The 14212-nt window shown below is 45.8% G+C and overlaps 1 protein-coding gene across 2 annotated transcripts in view; it reads right to left on the minus strand.

The window, feature by feature from the left end:
- Window positions 1–14212, minus strand: part of mus301 (mutagen-sensitive 301) — a 67191-nt gene that overhangs the window by 20420 nt on the left and 32559 nt on the right. For both annotated transcript variants that reach the window (XM_055073603.1, XM_050183672.2), the window contains exons 17-18: window positions 10487–10600; window positions 4295–4429 (exon numbers count right to left, since the gene is read on the minus strand). In XM_055073603.1, coding sequence (XP_054929578.1) covers window positions 4295–4429; window positions 10487–10600 — 249 coding nt within the window. The remainder of the gene's footprint in view (window positions 1–4294; window positions 4430–10486; window positions 10601–14212) is intronic.

Genomic DNA, 14212 nt, shown 5'->3' on the forward strand with positions numbered 1-14212 from the left:
AGAAATTGTTCGATATACGCAATAATTCGATATATCCGTGTTCGATATATCGAGGTTTGACTGTACAATGCTTGTACTGAAAGCGGCCCTAGTAATGCATTCCAAGCTGTCGAAACATTCTGCTTGTAAATCGGAATCTGTGTGTTTTGCTCTTCATCCTTTGTTTTCAAACACTTTGAAGCAGCGGCTTATGCTTATGATTCAGTAAAGTTCCTCGGTGCGATTACTATCTTGCGGTTTCTTTTGCTGCGCAAAAGACTTTGGAATATAGGTGTTCTGTACTTTGTAAGAGCTCGTAGCAAAGATCTATTATCGCTTGTCACTGGCCCTGTGGTCTGTTGCAAAACATTCAGCTTTAAACATTTGTATGCCGTCTGTGTAGTCGCCGTCACATGGTTCGGCACATTGATTAAAGTGCGCATCCATTCATTTATTCTTGATAAGTTAGCTTACGAGTTGGGGTACATAAGGTGTGAGAAACTTGCTATGCCAGGAAGCAGCTCTACTTGTCATTTCTGTAACGAGCTGTACTCACCCTTGCCAACATTCCGGGTTTGAAATCAATTTCTTTGGAGGTTAGTGATACAACGCTGGTGGATGAGTAAATTTTTAATCCCTGAAGAAAGCTGTTCATTGTGAAGGGCCGGCAACACAGGCAGACCTTATGTAGCAGCGGTTTGTGAACTTGATCATACAGATTAATTTCATTTCTTAATATGCCAGTCACTATGTTTGCAGCAAACTGCAGCACACGTCTTCCCTCTACCGCTCCACATTTTACAGCATGAATGGGGCACAGTGCATTGGCGAACACCCAGTTGTTTTTCTAACAGCTGAGTACCCAGATGCAGGGCAGAAGTTGTAATGGCTTTGTATTGTGCAGCATGCTGCTGAAAGCGCCGTCTCATTCCTCCGGAGCAAACTGCTCCACGAAAAGGTCAATACCAGCTTTCAAATTTTAGTTCTTGCTAGCATTCACCTATAAGCCAAGCCACATGCTGAGTTATTAATCCACCTTGAAAAGTGTGGTATCCAAGGTAAAAATTTATTACACCAAATAATGTGTGTCTATGGTACAGTCGACAACCGATAATTCGGACTCCACGGGGAACATAAATAAGTCCAAACTATTGAATGTCCGAAAAAACGAATGTATCCAGAAAAGATCACTTTATTTATGTTTTAAGGCTCCTGTGCACGAAACAAGTGGTCGATGCATTGCTGCGCGCGCTTCCACTTGCGTTCAACCAAGTCCACCTTATAGCCTGTTTCACATGCAAGCGATTGAGCGAATGGAGTGAACAGCGGCGCGGCGCTGCGAAGCTTTTCGCGAGGTTTCGTTTCACATGCACTGCCGCCGCGCATTTTACGCCACTGCGAATATCACTGTTGCTGGCAAAAAAGACGGGACTTTCAGCCAGTTTCGGTAGTTTGCGACTACCAATATAAGCATGGCTTTGTCCCTGCCGCTCAAATCTTTATTTTATAAATACATATCCTGCACTTAGCAATTATCAATTCGTTGAAAGGCTCTCTTGGCATGTTGCCCGTACCACGTGTAGCAAGTAAATAAACATCCTCCTATGCGCAGGCTTTCCCGCACTAGTCCTCCACTGGTCACGTGTCGAGACGGGCCGTTCGGAAGCGGTGCTGCCGCTCTGCCGTTGCGACGAAATTCCAACTTGCCCGAACCTTGCCGCTCCCACCGCTAGTGCCGCCGCCGCCGCCGCCGCTCGAAACAGATTTCTGCGGCGCAGCGGCAGGATGCATGAGCATTTTCGCTTGCATGTGAAACAGGCTTATTTCTGCCAGTTTTGAGTTTTGCTGCACGCTGATGCAAGGACTCCAAAGGCTCGAGTCAGATCTGCATGTGGAAGGCTCTGGAGCACATGGCACTTTATCACCCAAGTCAGAGTCACTGTTTGACAGTGGGAGAGCTTGCTCAATTATTTCATCATTCAGTTCGGCACACGACGAAACCATGCTGTCGACGTCTGCTAAGTCTTCAAATCTAATGGGAGCAGGAATCAGCACACCGTAACCTAGCAGGTCATCAATGATGTCTGCATTTGAGCTCGCTGTGGTGGGCGGCAGTTCAGCCTCTTCAGTTGCGGAGTCGGGCTCATTTGGACTGCAAGGGCACCGTTGGTGCCACTTGACACAGCCTATCTATATTTTCACGAGAAAGGCTTCTCAGAGCCGGCAGAGTGCTGTCTGGAATGTAAACTAAATAAACAAGCACAGCATGGCAGAACGCTGTCCGCAAGCCAAACTCAATGAACAGAATGGTGATAGCGGCCATGCGCAGGGATGCCGGAAGAGGATGTGATGATCACAATGTTTATGCGACCTCACAATTCAGGCAAAGCCTCCAAGATCGACAGTTGCAGTTAAATCTCAAAGGCGTAGAGCGGCAACCAAGACAAGGCCTCAGAGATTACCGTCTAGCGTGTAATCTCTGAAGCCATACATCATGTCTCGTCGAGCTTGGCATAGGAGATAATGGCGGCAGAGTTGGCGTACACTACAGCCACGAAGGTAGTCCGGATAATCAAATGTAGAGCTGGTGGTTGTCTGAAATATCAGTCGTCTTTGCACATTAAAGGGACCCTGAAACGCTTTTGACGATTTTCTACAAACGTACTGAGTCGTTAGAGTAGGTCCTTCTGATCATTAATTGACACATCTAAGTGCTCCGCGTAAAGCGTGTAATTTATTATAAGGTTTTAAAAATGCACATCGCTGCCGATCGCAGCGCACTGCTCGGTGGAATTTTAAGCCGCCCCTACCCATATGACGTCAGTGGGGCGAGCTATCAGATTGGCTGATCAGGGCGCGTGATCGATAATTTTTCCAACTTTATAGTAAACAAATGATCTTCGTAATAATTGGAATGTTAGTTAATTTGTTTTTATAAAAAGAAAGTAACATAAAGAGAATGCACAAGAACAATTCTTCAGTACACACAAGCACTTCCGGCAAACAGCAATGGTCGTCTGCTTGTATACAACGTACCCCATTTTGACGAGAGCTCCGCGGTCAGAGTCGGTCTGTCTTTTCGCGGGCACTATGATTCGATTTTGTTGCCTTGTGGACTGCAAAAGTAGCGACTGGCAATATGTCAAGCTGTGACATCGTGTCCCTCTGCAAGGCAGCGTACGAGCGAACTGGCTGCTGCCCATCGGACTGCTGCTATCCGATTACTAACGCAATAACGTTTCGCGAGTCCGGTATTAGGGCAAACGCAAGCGCAAGGGGACAGGGTCTGGCCGCTTGACTGTGCCGTAACGGGATGAGCCATGAGATGAGCAGAAGGGCAAATGTGAATGGTCTGCACGGTGCAGCCACCTGGTGGCACAGAGCTCAACCATACACAGTAGCAGCAACGAAGTGTATTCTTCTTTGCTGCTGGTGTGTATTTTTCGCAGGAGTGTAATCATCAACACGTTGTTTTTATAAATGTTTAAAATGTTTTACACTTGGTTAGAGCAATATTAGCGCTTTGTTTGGCTGGTTAAGCGCTGCGCCAACAAGTGTCTGGACCGTTCAGGCCGCTCACGTACGTCTACGCTAAAGTTCCTTCATCAGCTTGAGTTTATGCCTCCAGTCATTTGCCGAAATGATCAGCTTGCCTGTGGTTACCGGAATACCAGACACGTTCGGCGCTACGACAGATTGCTCGCAACGCACGCTGCTTCGATAGCTCCGCTTGGGGTCGACGGCCAAGCGGCTAGCGGAGAGGTCTCACGCGGGCGGGGGCGGGCTCCAAAACAATCGGAAGTGGACGATGTGACGTCGCATCGTGACGCCGAACCAGTGAAGGCGGAGCTTAGTCCCGCTCGCTCGGCGAACGAGTTGAGGAGGAAAAGCATGGCTAGGGAGGAGGGTAACATCTAATCGCTTGTAGCTCCATTAATACGTAATGCTTCACTTAAATTGTGGTGCGAATGTCCTACTTAAGCTGTACCCTACGCGTCTACAAAATTTGTCCGAACCGTTTCAGGGGCCCTTTAAGTCTATGGGGTCATTGGCGGTGCAGGATTGGTGGTGCCGGCATGTGACGATTATCGGTGTCCGATTTATCGGTCGGCTACTGTAGTGCCATATGAACCCTTGAAATACAATTTATGGTGTCTTCTGTAGCTGCAAATGGCTTCAGCATGGTACCAAACACTCTGTCCTCAAAGCTAATATTCTTGCAATGAGGCTCATCTTTTCTCACTTGATGCTTCTGTGTAAAGTGTGTTAAGTCACCACAAAACAGAACTCGTTTGACAAAGTGCATTTTACGTACCTTGGCTGCATCGACAATCTGACGGGCTTGCCTACGTGAAATAGGGCCCACTTTCTCGGCCAGCTCCTTCGGATCGGCACAGGCTACATCCATTATAGAACGAAACCCTGCCTTGTGAAGCTGCCTGGCACGGCCCTAAAAGGAGGAGAGCATAGATTTTCTGCAACATTCGAGCTGTTCAGACTCGTTGGGCTTGGGATTTCAACGTGCATATACAGTAGAACCTCGTTTATACGTTGTGGAAAAATCCATGAGAAAATATGTGCAAACCGGGAAAACGTACGATCCGAAGTAGCTAAAAAAAATTTGACAGGCTCAACTATTCTTGACATCTACGTAATGCAAAGCGGTGCGCGGATTGTTGCGGCAGAAGGCTCCGACGCGCATTGAGCTGGTGGTGCTTCAGTGGCCCGAGACGCGTTTAGTTGTTTTCCTAATGCGTGGTGTAGAGGGCAACAGGAAGTCGAAGCGAAATCAAGCTGGCGGGCGGCACCAGATGCCGCCAAAACGAAATGTGATGCCCACATCGAGCCACATGCAGCAGGGAATGGTGGCGCTTTTGGACTATTGTCCATTTGTAGCATGCAGAATGCTACAAATGGCACTGTGCGCTGTAAAACAGATAGGTGAAGATGCTTATCGCAATAGGTTTGGTGGCGATAGCTGTGAATGCGGGATGCGATGACCTGGCTGGAGATTTCCTGGCACTGGAATAAGAAACTGTGCGCGCCATTTTTTTTCATGTGAGGTAGGCTGCTATATACCAATCTCAATTACCCGAGCCTCACGCCTTTTTTCGTTCAGATAAGATTTAATGGCTGGAAAACGTATATGATCGCAAGGAACTGCGGTGCATTTTGGTTATCACCTTTAACCTTTGAGGGTCATTTTTTTTGCCATATGCGACCGCCCAGGGTCGATTTTTTTATTGCAGATTCCAATCATTCTTAGGGACTTATTTCGAAAAAAATTTACCTTAATTTTTCTAGGGTGACCGTAAAGTGAGAAAAAAATATTTTGCGTTGGATTATTTGTACTCTTCATTCACGAATAAGAACAATAAAAAAAGGAAATAAACTTGTAAGAATTAAAAATTTGATACATTGTTATACACATAGTTCAAGGCTTTGAAAATGCGCACACGAGAATATTTCGCAAGACTCAAATGTTCCTGCTCTTACACTAACAGTATGTACATCCATAGCGTAATCAAACTGTGTAGGTGTGCACACTCAAGAAAACTGTGTGGTTGTGTGCCTTCAAAAAAGCAAAACGTGTGACAAACTTCCACTAACCTTCATCTTATCGCCAACCAGAAGCAATTAGTTTTCTCGAGTGTCAAAAAAAAAAAAAAGCAACAGAAACGCATGCACGGCAGCCTCCTTCCTATGCGCACCCCTGAGCACTAAACGAGCGAGGAACAAACGGTCGCCCTTTGAGCAATTAGTAACGAGATAGCCATCAGTTTTGCAAGCGCAAGAAGCCGAAATCGCCTGCGGAACAAAAACTAAACCACCGCCCGCCCGCCTGCGCGCTAATGCTCGAGCAGTTGTACATAGACGCACGGGAGCAAACTAGCCCTAAAACAAACCATGCAACGAAAACAAAGAGAGGGAGGCGTGTGAAAAAAATTCCCTGCATTCCCACATAGTGGCAGCACATGACAGAAAAGAAAAACTTAGGAAATTGGCGCGCTCTTTAAATGTACAGATGGCGCCGTAAATATACGGCATCGACCATTTTTGGACTTGTTCACGGCACCGTATACTTATGTCATTGACCCTCAAAGGGTAAAAAGCGTGCGCTACGCTACCGATGGTACCACACGCTGTGAAACAGATAGGCGAAGATGCTTATTGCAATAGGATTGGCTGTGACAGCTGTGAATGCAGTGTGCGACGACCCCAGAAAAGATTTGCTGCTACCGAAATGAGAAACTGAGTGCCCGCCGATGTGAGACAGGCGGGTGAGTATTGTGGTGAAGCTGCTGTGGCGGGCAGCTATATACTGTTTTCGATCACGTGCTACTCCCACATTTTCTTGCTTACATATGCTCTAAAGGCTGCATCTGTATCACACAATGGCAGTTTGGCAACGTATTGTCGATTCGGCTGTCAAAAAAAAAAACGTATTTTAGGGATTGTATGTACCAGTAAAAAATGCGCACAACTCTATTGGGTCATTTTTCGTGTCCTCAATTGCGAACGTTGGTGCTGAGAAAACATGCATAGCGAGAACAATCAACGAAGTTTCACTGTAATCATAGTTTCTCCATGTGCACTATTTCATTCTTTTAAATGATTCCTGAAGAACACCACTGGAACAACCTGCAGGACTGCCTCGAAAGCTGACGTCGAGAGAGCATAACAAAATTGTTATTATGAGCTGAGAATCCTCCACCTGGTTACAGTTGAATCCCGCTACAACAAAATTGACGAGGCACGCAAGAAATGTCATTGTCACGAAAATTCATTGTCGTAATATAATCAAATACAAAGGGCACACGTGACTCGCTGGCACAAAAAGCAAGCTTTAATTCAAAAAATCGGACAGCTTAGCTTGTTTGCGCTTCTTGCCAAGCGATGGCACAACGCAACTCTCGCATGCCACCAGCAGAGCCATTGCCTCGTCGTCATCCTGGGACACCATGCAACGCCTGATTGCATCGAATGCGTCCATGACACGATGTAGTCGGTGGTCCGGACTTACGTTGCATGGCTGCTTCATCTTTGTCCGATGAAACACAGTCTTCCCGGGTGCTCTTAAGGATTTCTTGGTCTGCCAATTCTTTGCGCACCATCACACACGAGTCAGCTTGGATGTACTTGTTGGGCGGGCACATCTCCATCTTCCAGCAGGACTGCCCATGTGGCTGCGACTTCATCAGACGGCGACCCGTCCCCATTGCTACCTTAGTTCTCAGAGTCGAAGTCTCGGCAGCCTGTGCATTGAACCAAGCATGACGGAAGCAGTTGCAGATTATGCCGCTTCTTCTTGCGCACCACGAAGCGGCAATCATTTGGAGCGCCATAAAGAGGTCCACTTTTGTTTCGCGGCCCAACTGCACGTTCAGAAGCAGCCTTTGAATAAGGCACTCATAGTAGGCCCGCTTGACACTCTGGATGACCCCCTTGGTTGAGGGGTTGAATGATAGAGGTGCAGTTCGGAGGGAAAAACTTTAACTGAACGTTTTCCAGCTCAGCCTCCTCTATGATGTGGGCGGAACAATTGTCTAAAAGTAGACAAACCTTCTGGCTTTTGAAGAGTGGGTCGAAGGCTTCGACCCACTCTCCGAAAATAGCCCAGGTCATCCAAGCACGAGTGTTAGCTACGTACTTCATGGGAAGACTCAGATTTCATTAGAAGCAGCTTGGTTTGCCACTTTTTCCGAGGACCAAAAGTGGCCACTTGTCAAAACCATCCATATCAGCGTACAGAAGCACGGTTATTCTCTTCTTACTGTGCTTGCCGCCGTGGCAGCGCAGCCCCTTAAAATCCAGTGTCCTGGTGGGCAGCCTTTTGTAGAAGAGCCCGGTCTCTGGGCATTATAAATATCTGATGGAGCATAGTCTTTCGGGATGCCTGCAAGGCTGGCCTACATCCGCACAGTGGCGCTGCCACTATCCACCGAAGTGGCTTCACCGCACAAAATTTTGCCGATGATGCTGTGGCATGACTTGAATCGGTTCAGCCAACCTACGCTTGCCTTAAAGTCATATATTCCTAACATGCAGGCATAATCCAGCGCCTTTTGCCGCACAATAACACCGCTAAGGATGATTTTCTTGGCCCGCATCTCAACAGACCAGGTGTAAACTGCCTTGTCCAAGGCCTTCTGCACCAGCTGAGTCACTTTCTTGTGCTTCGCTGATGTCCCTGAAGCTAGCGCTTTGGCTGTAGCATCCTTGCTCTTCAATATTGTCGAAAGAGAGCTCGCCGGAATTCCAAATTCTTCAGCGGTGACCGATATTTTCTTTCCAGGTCAGCCTGGGCCATAACTCGAGCCTTTTCTTCTAGCAACAAAAACTTGCATTTCTTTTCAGTTGACAATTCAACAGCTCTGAGAGACAATTGTGCGTCGCCCAAACGCTTCGTCGCACACTACCGGGATTTGACCTTGCAACCGTACTTCATATAGTAATTGATGTTGTACACCAGAGCTATTTTCACGAAACATTTTAGAAAATGAATAATTAGAAATACGTACTACAAAAATAACATTATTGCATGTATGTTATCTGTATGCGCACCATTTTACTAACCAATATGACCCAAATAGTTTCCTCAGAGCTCCTATGCTCCTCCATAAGAGCACGTTTCATTGCCATCACCAATGCAGCATGGTCGCTTCCTGTTTTGCTTACGTTGCGTCATGGCCCGTGCAGCTCCAGTTTGTGCGTTTTTTTCTTACGCTATCAAGGTCGATGGTTTGCCAAAGCATGAAACAACAGTTTTAGGGGTTTCGATGAGCTACAGTTTAAATAATTTTGCTCATGTCTGCTCCATAAAAACTTTGTTGAAGTGAAAATGTGTCCATGAAGTAGTTTGTTTTGGAGGGAATTTCAATGCGTTACGTCTCGTGGGACATTGACGGGGAATTAAAAATCTTCGGAGCAGCGAAAATTTCATTGAAGTGGACTTCGTTTTGCCGGGACTCGACTGTATAGACTGCAGCTTGCTATATAGCTTTCTCTTACACCAATGAACCTCGAAAGACAATAGTACCTGCGTCATAACCAATATTAGTTACCGTATTTACACGATTTTGTAAGTCGGCCCACTTTTTAAAATTTCAAAATCTGAAGTGAGGAGGTCAACTTACAATCGAAATCAAAACATGGCACCACCAAAAAAAGTGAGACCAACGGGAGCTACAACGTAATTGCAATTTTATGCTTGCTCTATGGTCCTACCCGTAGATTTTCGCTATCCCGCATGTTTGTTCACTTTTTGGAAGGGTTTTTCAACATTGTTGAGAGTTTTACAGTGCACACAACACTCATGGGGGGGGGTGTCGATAGTTGATGGAAGCGCCGCTGTTCCATTCACGGTGGCACCCTCAGAACGGCAACACTTGCGGGGAATGTATCGGTGCTTCATGGAAGAGCAGACACCGCTCACGGGTTTTTCTCTATAGTTTGACCAAAGGCATTGGTTTGACGCATTCGACTTGACTGGGGGCTATGTGCTACTTCCATGCTTCTTCAGTCATCATGAGTGCTCCAGGCCCACTAATCATTCGACACTTGTTCACAGCAGCGTTTAAGAGGGCTGCCATAATTTACGCTGAAGAAACAGATCACTGAGCAGCAGGCCGCAAGTTCGATGTTTCTGAACGGGTGGTGCGAGAGTGGCGACTGCAGCGAAGCGAAATTTTCACTTGTGACGGCAAGTGGGGAATTTCGCATGTGCCGAAGTCTGGACCCTTTCCGGAGCTGTAGGCCAAGCTTGCGGCATACGTCACTGAAATGCGTGATTGGTCCCTGCCAGTGAAGTGCGACATGGTCATCAAACAAGCCCGGATCTTCACCTTTTAAGGACCTGCTCCGCCATGAGTACAACAATCGAGTGGCTGGCGGCAGAAGACCGCGAACTTACGCCAACCGGACCTGTCAAAACAGCCTCCCTGACGGCTGCTTGTGGTTGGGTGCATTCGGTGTGGGCTGCTGTTTCACAAGATGTAGTGGTGCGGTCGTTTGCCAAATGTGGAATTTTGCTGGACGACCATGCGCTGTGGGACCATAGCAGGGATGACGATGGCAGCACTAGTGAATACGAGTAGTTCAGTGACCATATCAGCTACTAATAAATTTTTGTTATCGAATGCACCCTCGGGTATGGTCTTTTCTTTTCTTTTTTTTTTCCTGTCACGCGATATGGGGGGGTCGAGTTACATTCGAGTTGACTTACAATTGTGTAAATTAGGTATATATTCATTGCATGCTGATATTGTCAAGAAAATTTGAGATTTACTTCATTAAATCTATATTCAATATTGCAAGGTTTGACTTTATATCCAGGGGCTTCTTGAAGAAAGCAAATTATAGTCCAAATTATAGTCTGCTAGGTGTCAATGGCCAGTAAATGGCACGTATTCGCGTGTTCCTTCTTACAGTGGACATATCTGTGTACATTTGAGCAGAGCAAGTGGCTTTACTTTATGCCATCTCTACTTGCTTTCAAGGAACCCACCTTCCTGACGCTTGGTAGCTCCATCAAAGGGATGAGTTCCATGGTGACGCAGTTTGATAGGTGCTCTGTGAACTCTGGCAGCAGTAACCTGTAAGCCCAAAGCTCAGGCAGCTCCTATGGAGGAAAAAAAAAAGGTTGTGGTGATCCAATGCACCCACTGAAATTTATGTGAAGTGAGGTTCTAGTCAAGTGGTGTATCTTAAAACCTGTACAATTAATGACAATGCTGACATTTGTGTTTACTTCCAGCCTGTGAAATGTTCAATGCACCATAAAGGTCGCAATTAAAATCTCATGCAATGTTTAAATTTATGCACCACACCATTCACAAGTTAATGCGAAATTCAAACATCAAATCAGGTAGATGCATAATGCGAGATGTGTACGCAGCAATGTTGGGAGGACAAAGGTGATTCTTGTCAAGGGAATAATGGTGGTGACAAGTGTACGCACAGAGAGGTAAGATGCTTATAATTACATTTAGGGATTCCACACCTCTTGTGTCACAGTGGTACATACCCACTCGCTAAATCAAATAAAATTATATAAATCAAAAGCTGTTTAAATACAATGTACTATTCCACGGTCTGTGTACTTTAAACATACCTACAAGTCAACATTATGTCTACAGGTTTTATATAGGGATATTTATATTACACAACACGGAGGTGCACTCAGTGGCACTACTTTGTCGATCAGGTTGCAGGGCTAATATAACCTTCATACATACAGACACACACAGACATACACGCATGTGTGAGCATAGTATATATATATATATATATATATATATACACACAGGTATACATAGTGAGTGGTGGTGGTTAACACTACCAGGGCTTTACCTAGTGAACATAATTACCCAACACGGTTTGATAGCCGTCGCCGTTGGGTTCGGCTCCAGCCTGCAGCAAGTTACCTTTTCATCTACTTTCCTTTCCCATTCCTTTATTATATTCATTTTCAATCCCACCTAACTTACCTAATGCCTTCTTTGACTTCATTGTTTGTTGACTTTATATTGCCATGATTATATATATTTATATATATATCACAAGTATATCTGCTGAGATACTGACTGAATGACCCAGCAGCAGCAGCAGCCATGCCAAACAAGGGGTTTAGGCAAAGTGCTTTAAAAATTAAAAATACTTCATGCGCATGTCGTGTTTACTTCGTAAAGACATTCACCTCAACGGCAGTGTGCGGCTCATCTAGGCATGCACATTACAATTGGCACATCAACCATGTTTTGTGATGGCACAGCAAGCTAGGTCCTTGCTGTGGTGGTGGCATTACATGTCAACTGACATTCATTAGAAAACATCTTGGCTTTATACTCACGCTTGACAGTGGCTGTCTGCTGTTTGCTTGAAGAAATTTTTTCAGCATATTAAATTTTCTGATGAGTGGCATCTTACACCAATGGAGAACAAATGCACCCACCACACTGAATCACAGCTCCATATGCACTCCAATCAAATCATTAGCTGCACAATATGCAACCACCTGAATTGTAGACCATGACATGGAAAGCAGAAGCACATATTTTGTTGGTACACATGCCATACAGGAGCAGGAGAAGTAGGGAATCAGCCACATATTGACACGCATGCTTCTTTATCTTCCTCCGGTGACCACTTTCCACCAGCTAATGTTATCGCTCGGTGCAGGATGTGCCTGTGTGTATAAGAAATTTCTCAAATGTTATCGACAGTTCTATCCGTTGTCTGTTGTATGTGTGACGCGAATTGTGTAGTACTTTCTGTAAGGCATGCGAGCAACATCGATTAAGTTCGAACCTTCGATGAGTCATGTATAAAAGCCGACGCGCTTGACCCGCTGATCAGATTTTGGCGATCGCCGACTGTGCTTGCTGCTATCGTTGAACTTTGAGTGCCACTTGTTTGAGACCATACAAGCATCTCGCTTTCTGAACATTCACTTTGCCTTCTACGTCACTGAGTAGGCGATGTTCAAATGGCGCTCCTGCCTCACTGCGCTGACAACCTCTGATAAAAGCATGGCACCCTTGAATCATGAGAGCGCAAATGAACATTTGAAGAGTGAGATGCGTGCGCGATCTCGCCCCAGTACACTTCCAATAGCACTATGCCACACGCACTGTGGCATAGTGCCATAGTTTATGTATGTACAATAGGTCAAGATGCTTATCACAATAGGGTCGGCAGCTATAGCTGTGAATGAAGCTGCAAGATCTGGTACCGGAAGAAGAAACAGTGCGTGCTGGTATTTTCACATAATGGCGAGTACTGTGGGGAAACTGCTGTGGCGGGCACCTACTGCTCTTGATTGTGCATTTCTTGCACCTTTTCTTGTTCACATGGGATGTAGTGGTGGGGAAAACGCATCATACGATCGTAGTTGGGTGAGTTATCAATGTTGGTACTGAAAGATTGCGTTTTCCGGGAACGTATTAAACGCTAAAATGGAAGCGTAACTGTATTAAGTCATTTTTTGTGTTCTCGATAGCGAACGTTGGTGCCAAAAGATTGTACAAGACGAAATCTTATCAATGAAGTTCTACTGTACATTTTAAGAATACGAAAGTAGCACAGAAGTTCATGTTGTTCTAGATGCTTAGAGTTTCATCATTGTTTTTTTTTTTTTTTTGATGAAGTGTGTTAAGTCGGGTTTCATGTCTACAGAGATGTGGCATAGTCATGACTACTCTCAACAGTGTCGAGACCTGGAAACAGTTTTCATTAATGATGCGTGTATGCTGAGCTCAAAGCATACAGTCACATGACTCCGAGCTAACCATGATGCTTACCACAAGCTTTTTGGCCCCACTGTGATTGGTACTGTTCTGTTCACCATAATGGAAAAGGCACAAGTTGCTCCGGTTTGTGCACTTCATGGGAAAGGAACACTAGCCTATGTACAAAGGGTTAATCATATTCTGAAAAATGGTGAGTGACAGGAGGGGGATCAACCTGGTGCGCCTCCTGCCACGTCCTTGCACCTAGCTTAGCAGTATGCAGGAGTTGGAAACAATAGCACCTGCAAGTGATGTGAAGTGGTACCACGTCGTTGCAAGAATCAACACGTTTTTGTGGTTATCGAATTGTCATGGATCCATTATCATTCTATGCCCAAACCCACATACAGTCAAGCCCACATATAACTGCCTCACTTACAAACTTTCGCTTAAAACGAAAGACAGCCGTGCAACCGTCAAAATATACATTATTTCATTGGCATAAAACCGCATGTATAACGAAGGTCTCTGAGCCCTGCTGATCGGTTACAACGAACGAACAGTGTAAACACGCCACTGCGATGACTATGATCTCTGACTCTTTTGTGTGCACGGTCTGTTTTCCCAAGCCTCCTCGGAGGCGAACTATCCGTTTCGTGCCCCTCTTCCCACTGTCACACGCTGCCCACCAGTATCGGCGTGTGGCTTCCAAGATCGCCATCCTGCCCATCCTCGCAACTCCGCTCCCCTCTCCTCACTCTTTGTTGCAACTCCCTCACTGTGTCGGCGCATGCACTACAGCGCTGGCTGAAGTTCAGAAGTTTTGTTTTCTGGCAGTTACCACGAAGCAGGCCTCTCCACACTAGTCTCCATGCTTCCGCGCTTCATTCTAGTCGGGACCTAGCTGTAATTCAGGATGGCAGACGGGAATGCCGTGCCTGCAGCTGTCACAAAATTAAAAGCGCTGAACATGGCAATGAAGCAAGCAATCTTGAAGTAAGTGT

This window comes from Dermacentor andersoni, chromosome 4 (genome assembly GCF_023375885.2).
Source record: "Dermacentor andersoni chromosome 4, qqDerAnde1_hic_scaffold, whole genome shotgun sequence".
Lineage (NCBI taxonomy): Eukaryota > Metazoa > Arthropoda > Arachnida > Ixodida > Ixodidae > Dermacentor > Dermacentor andersoni.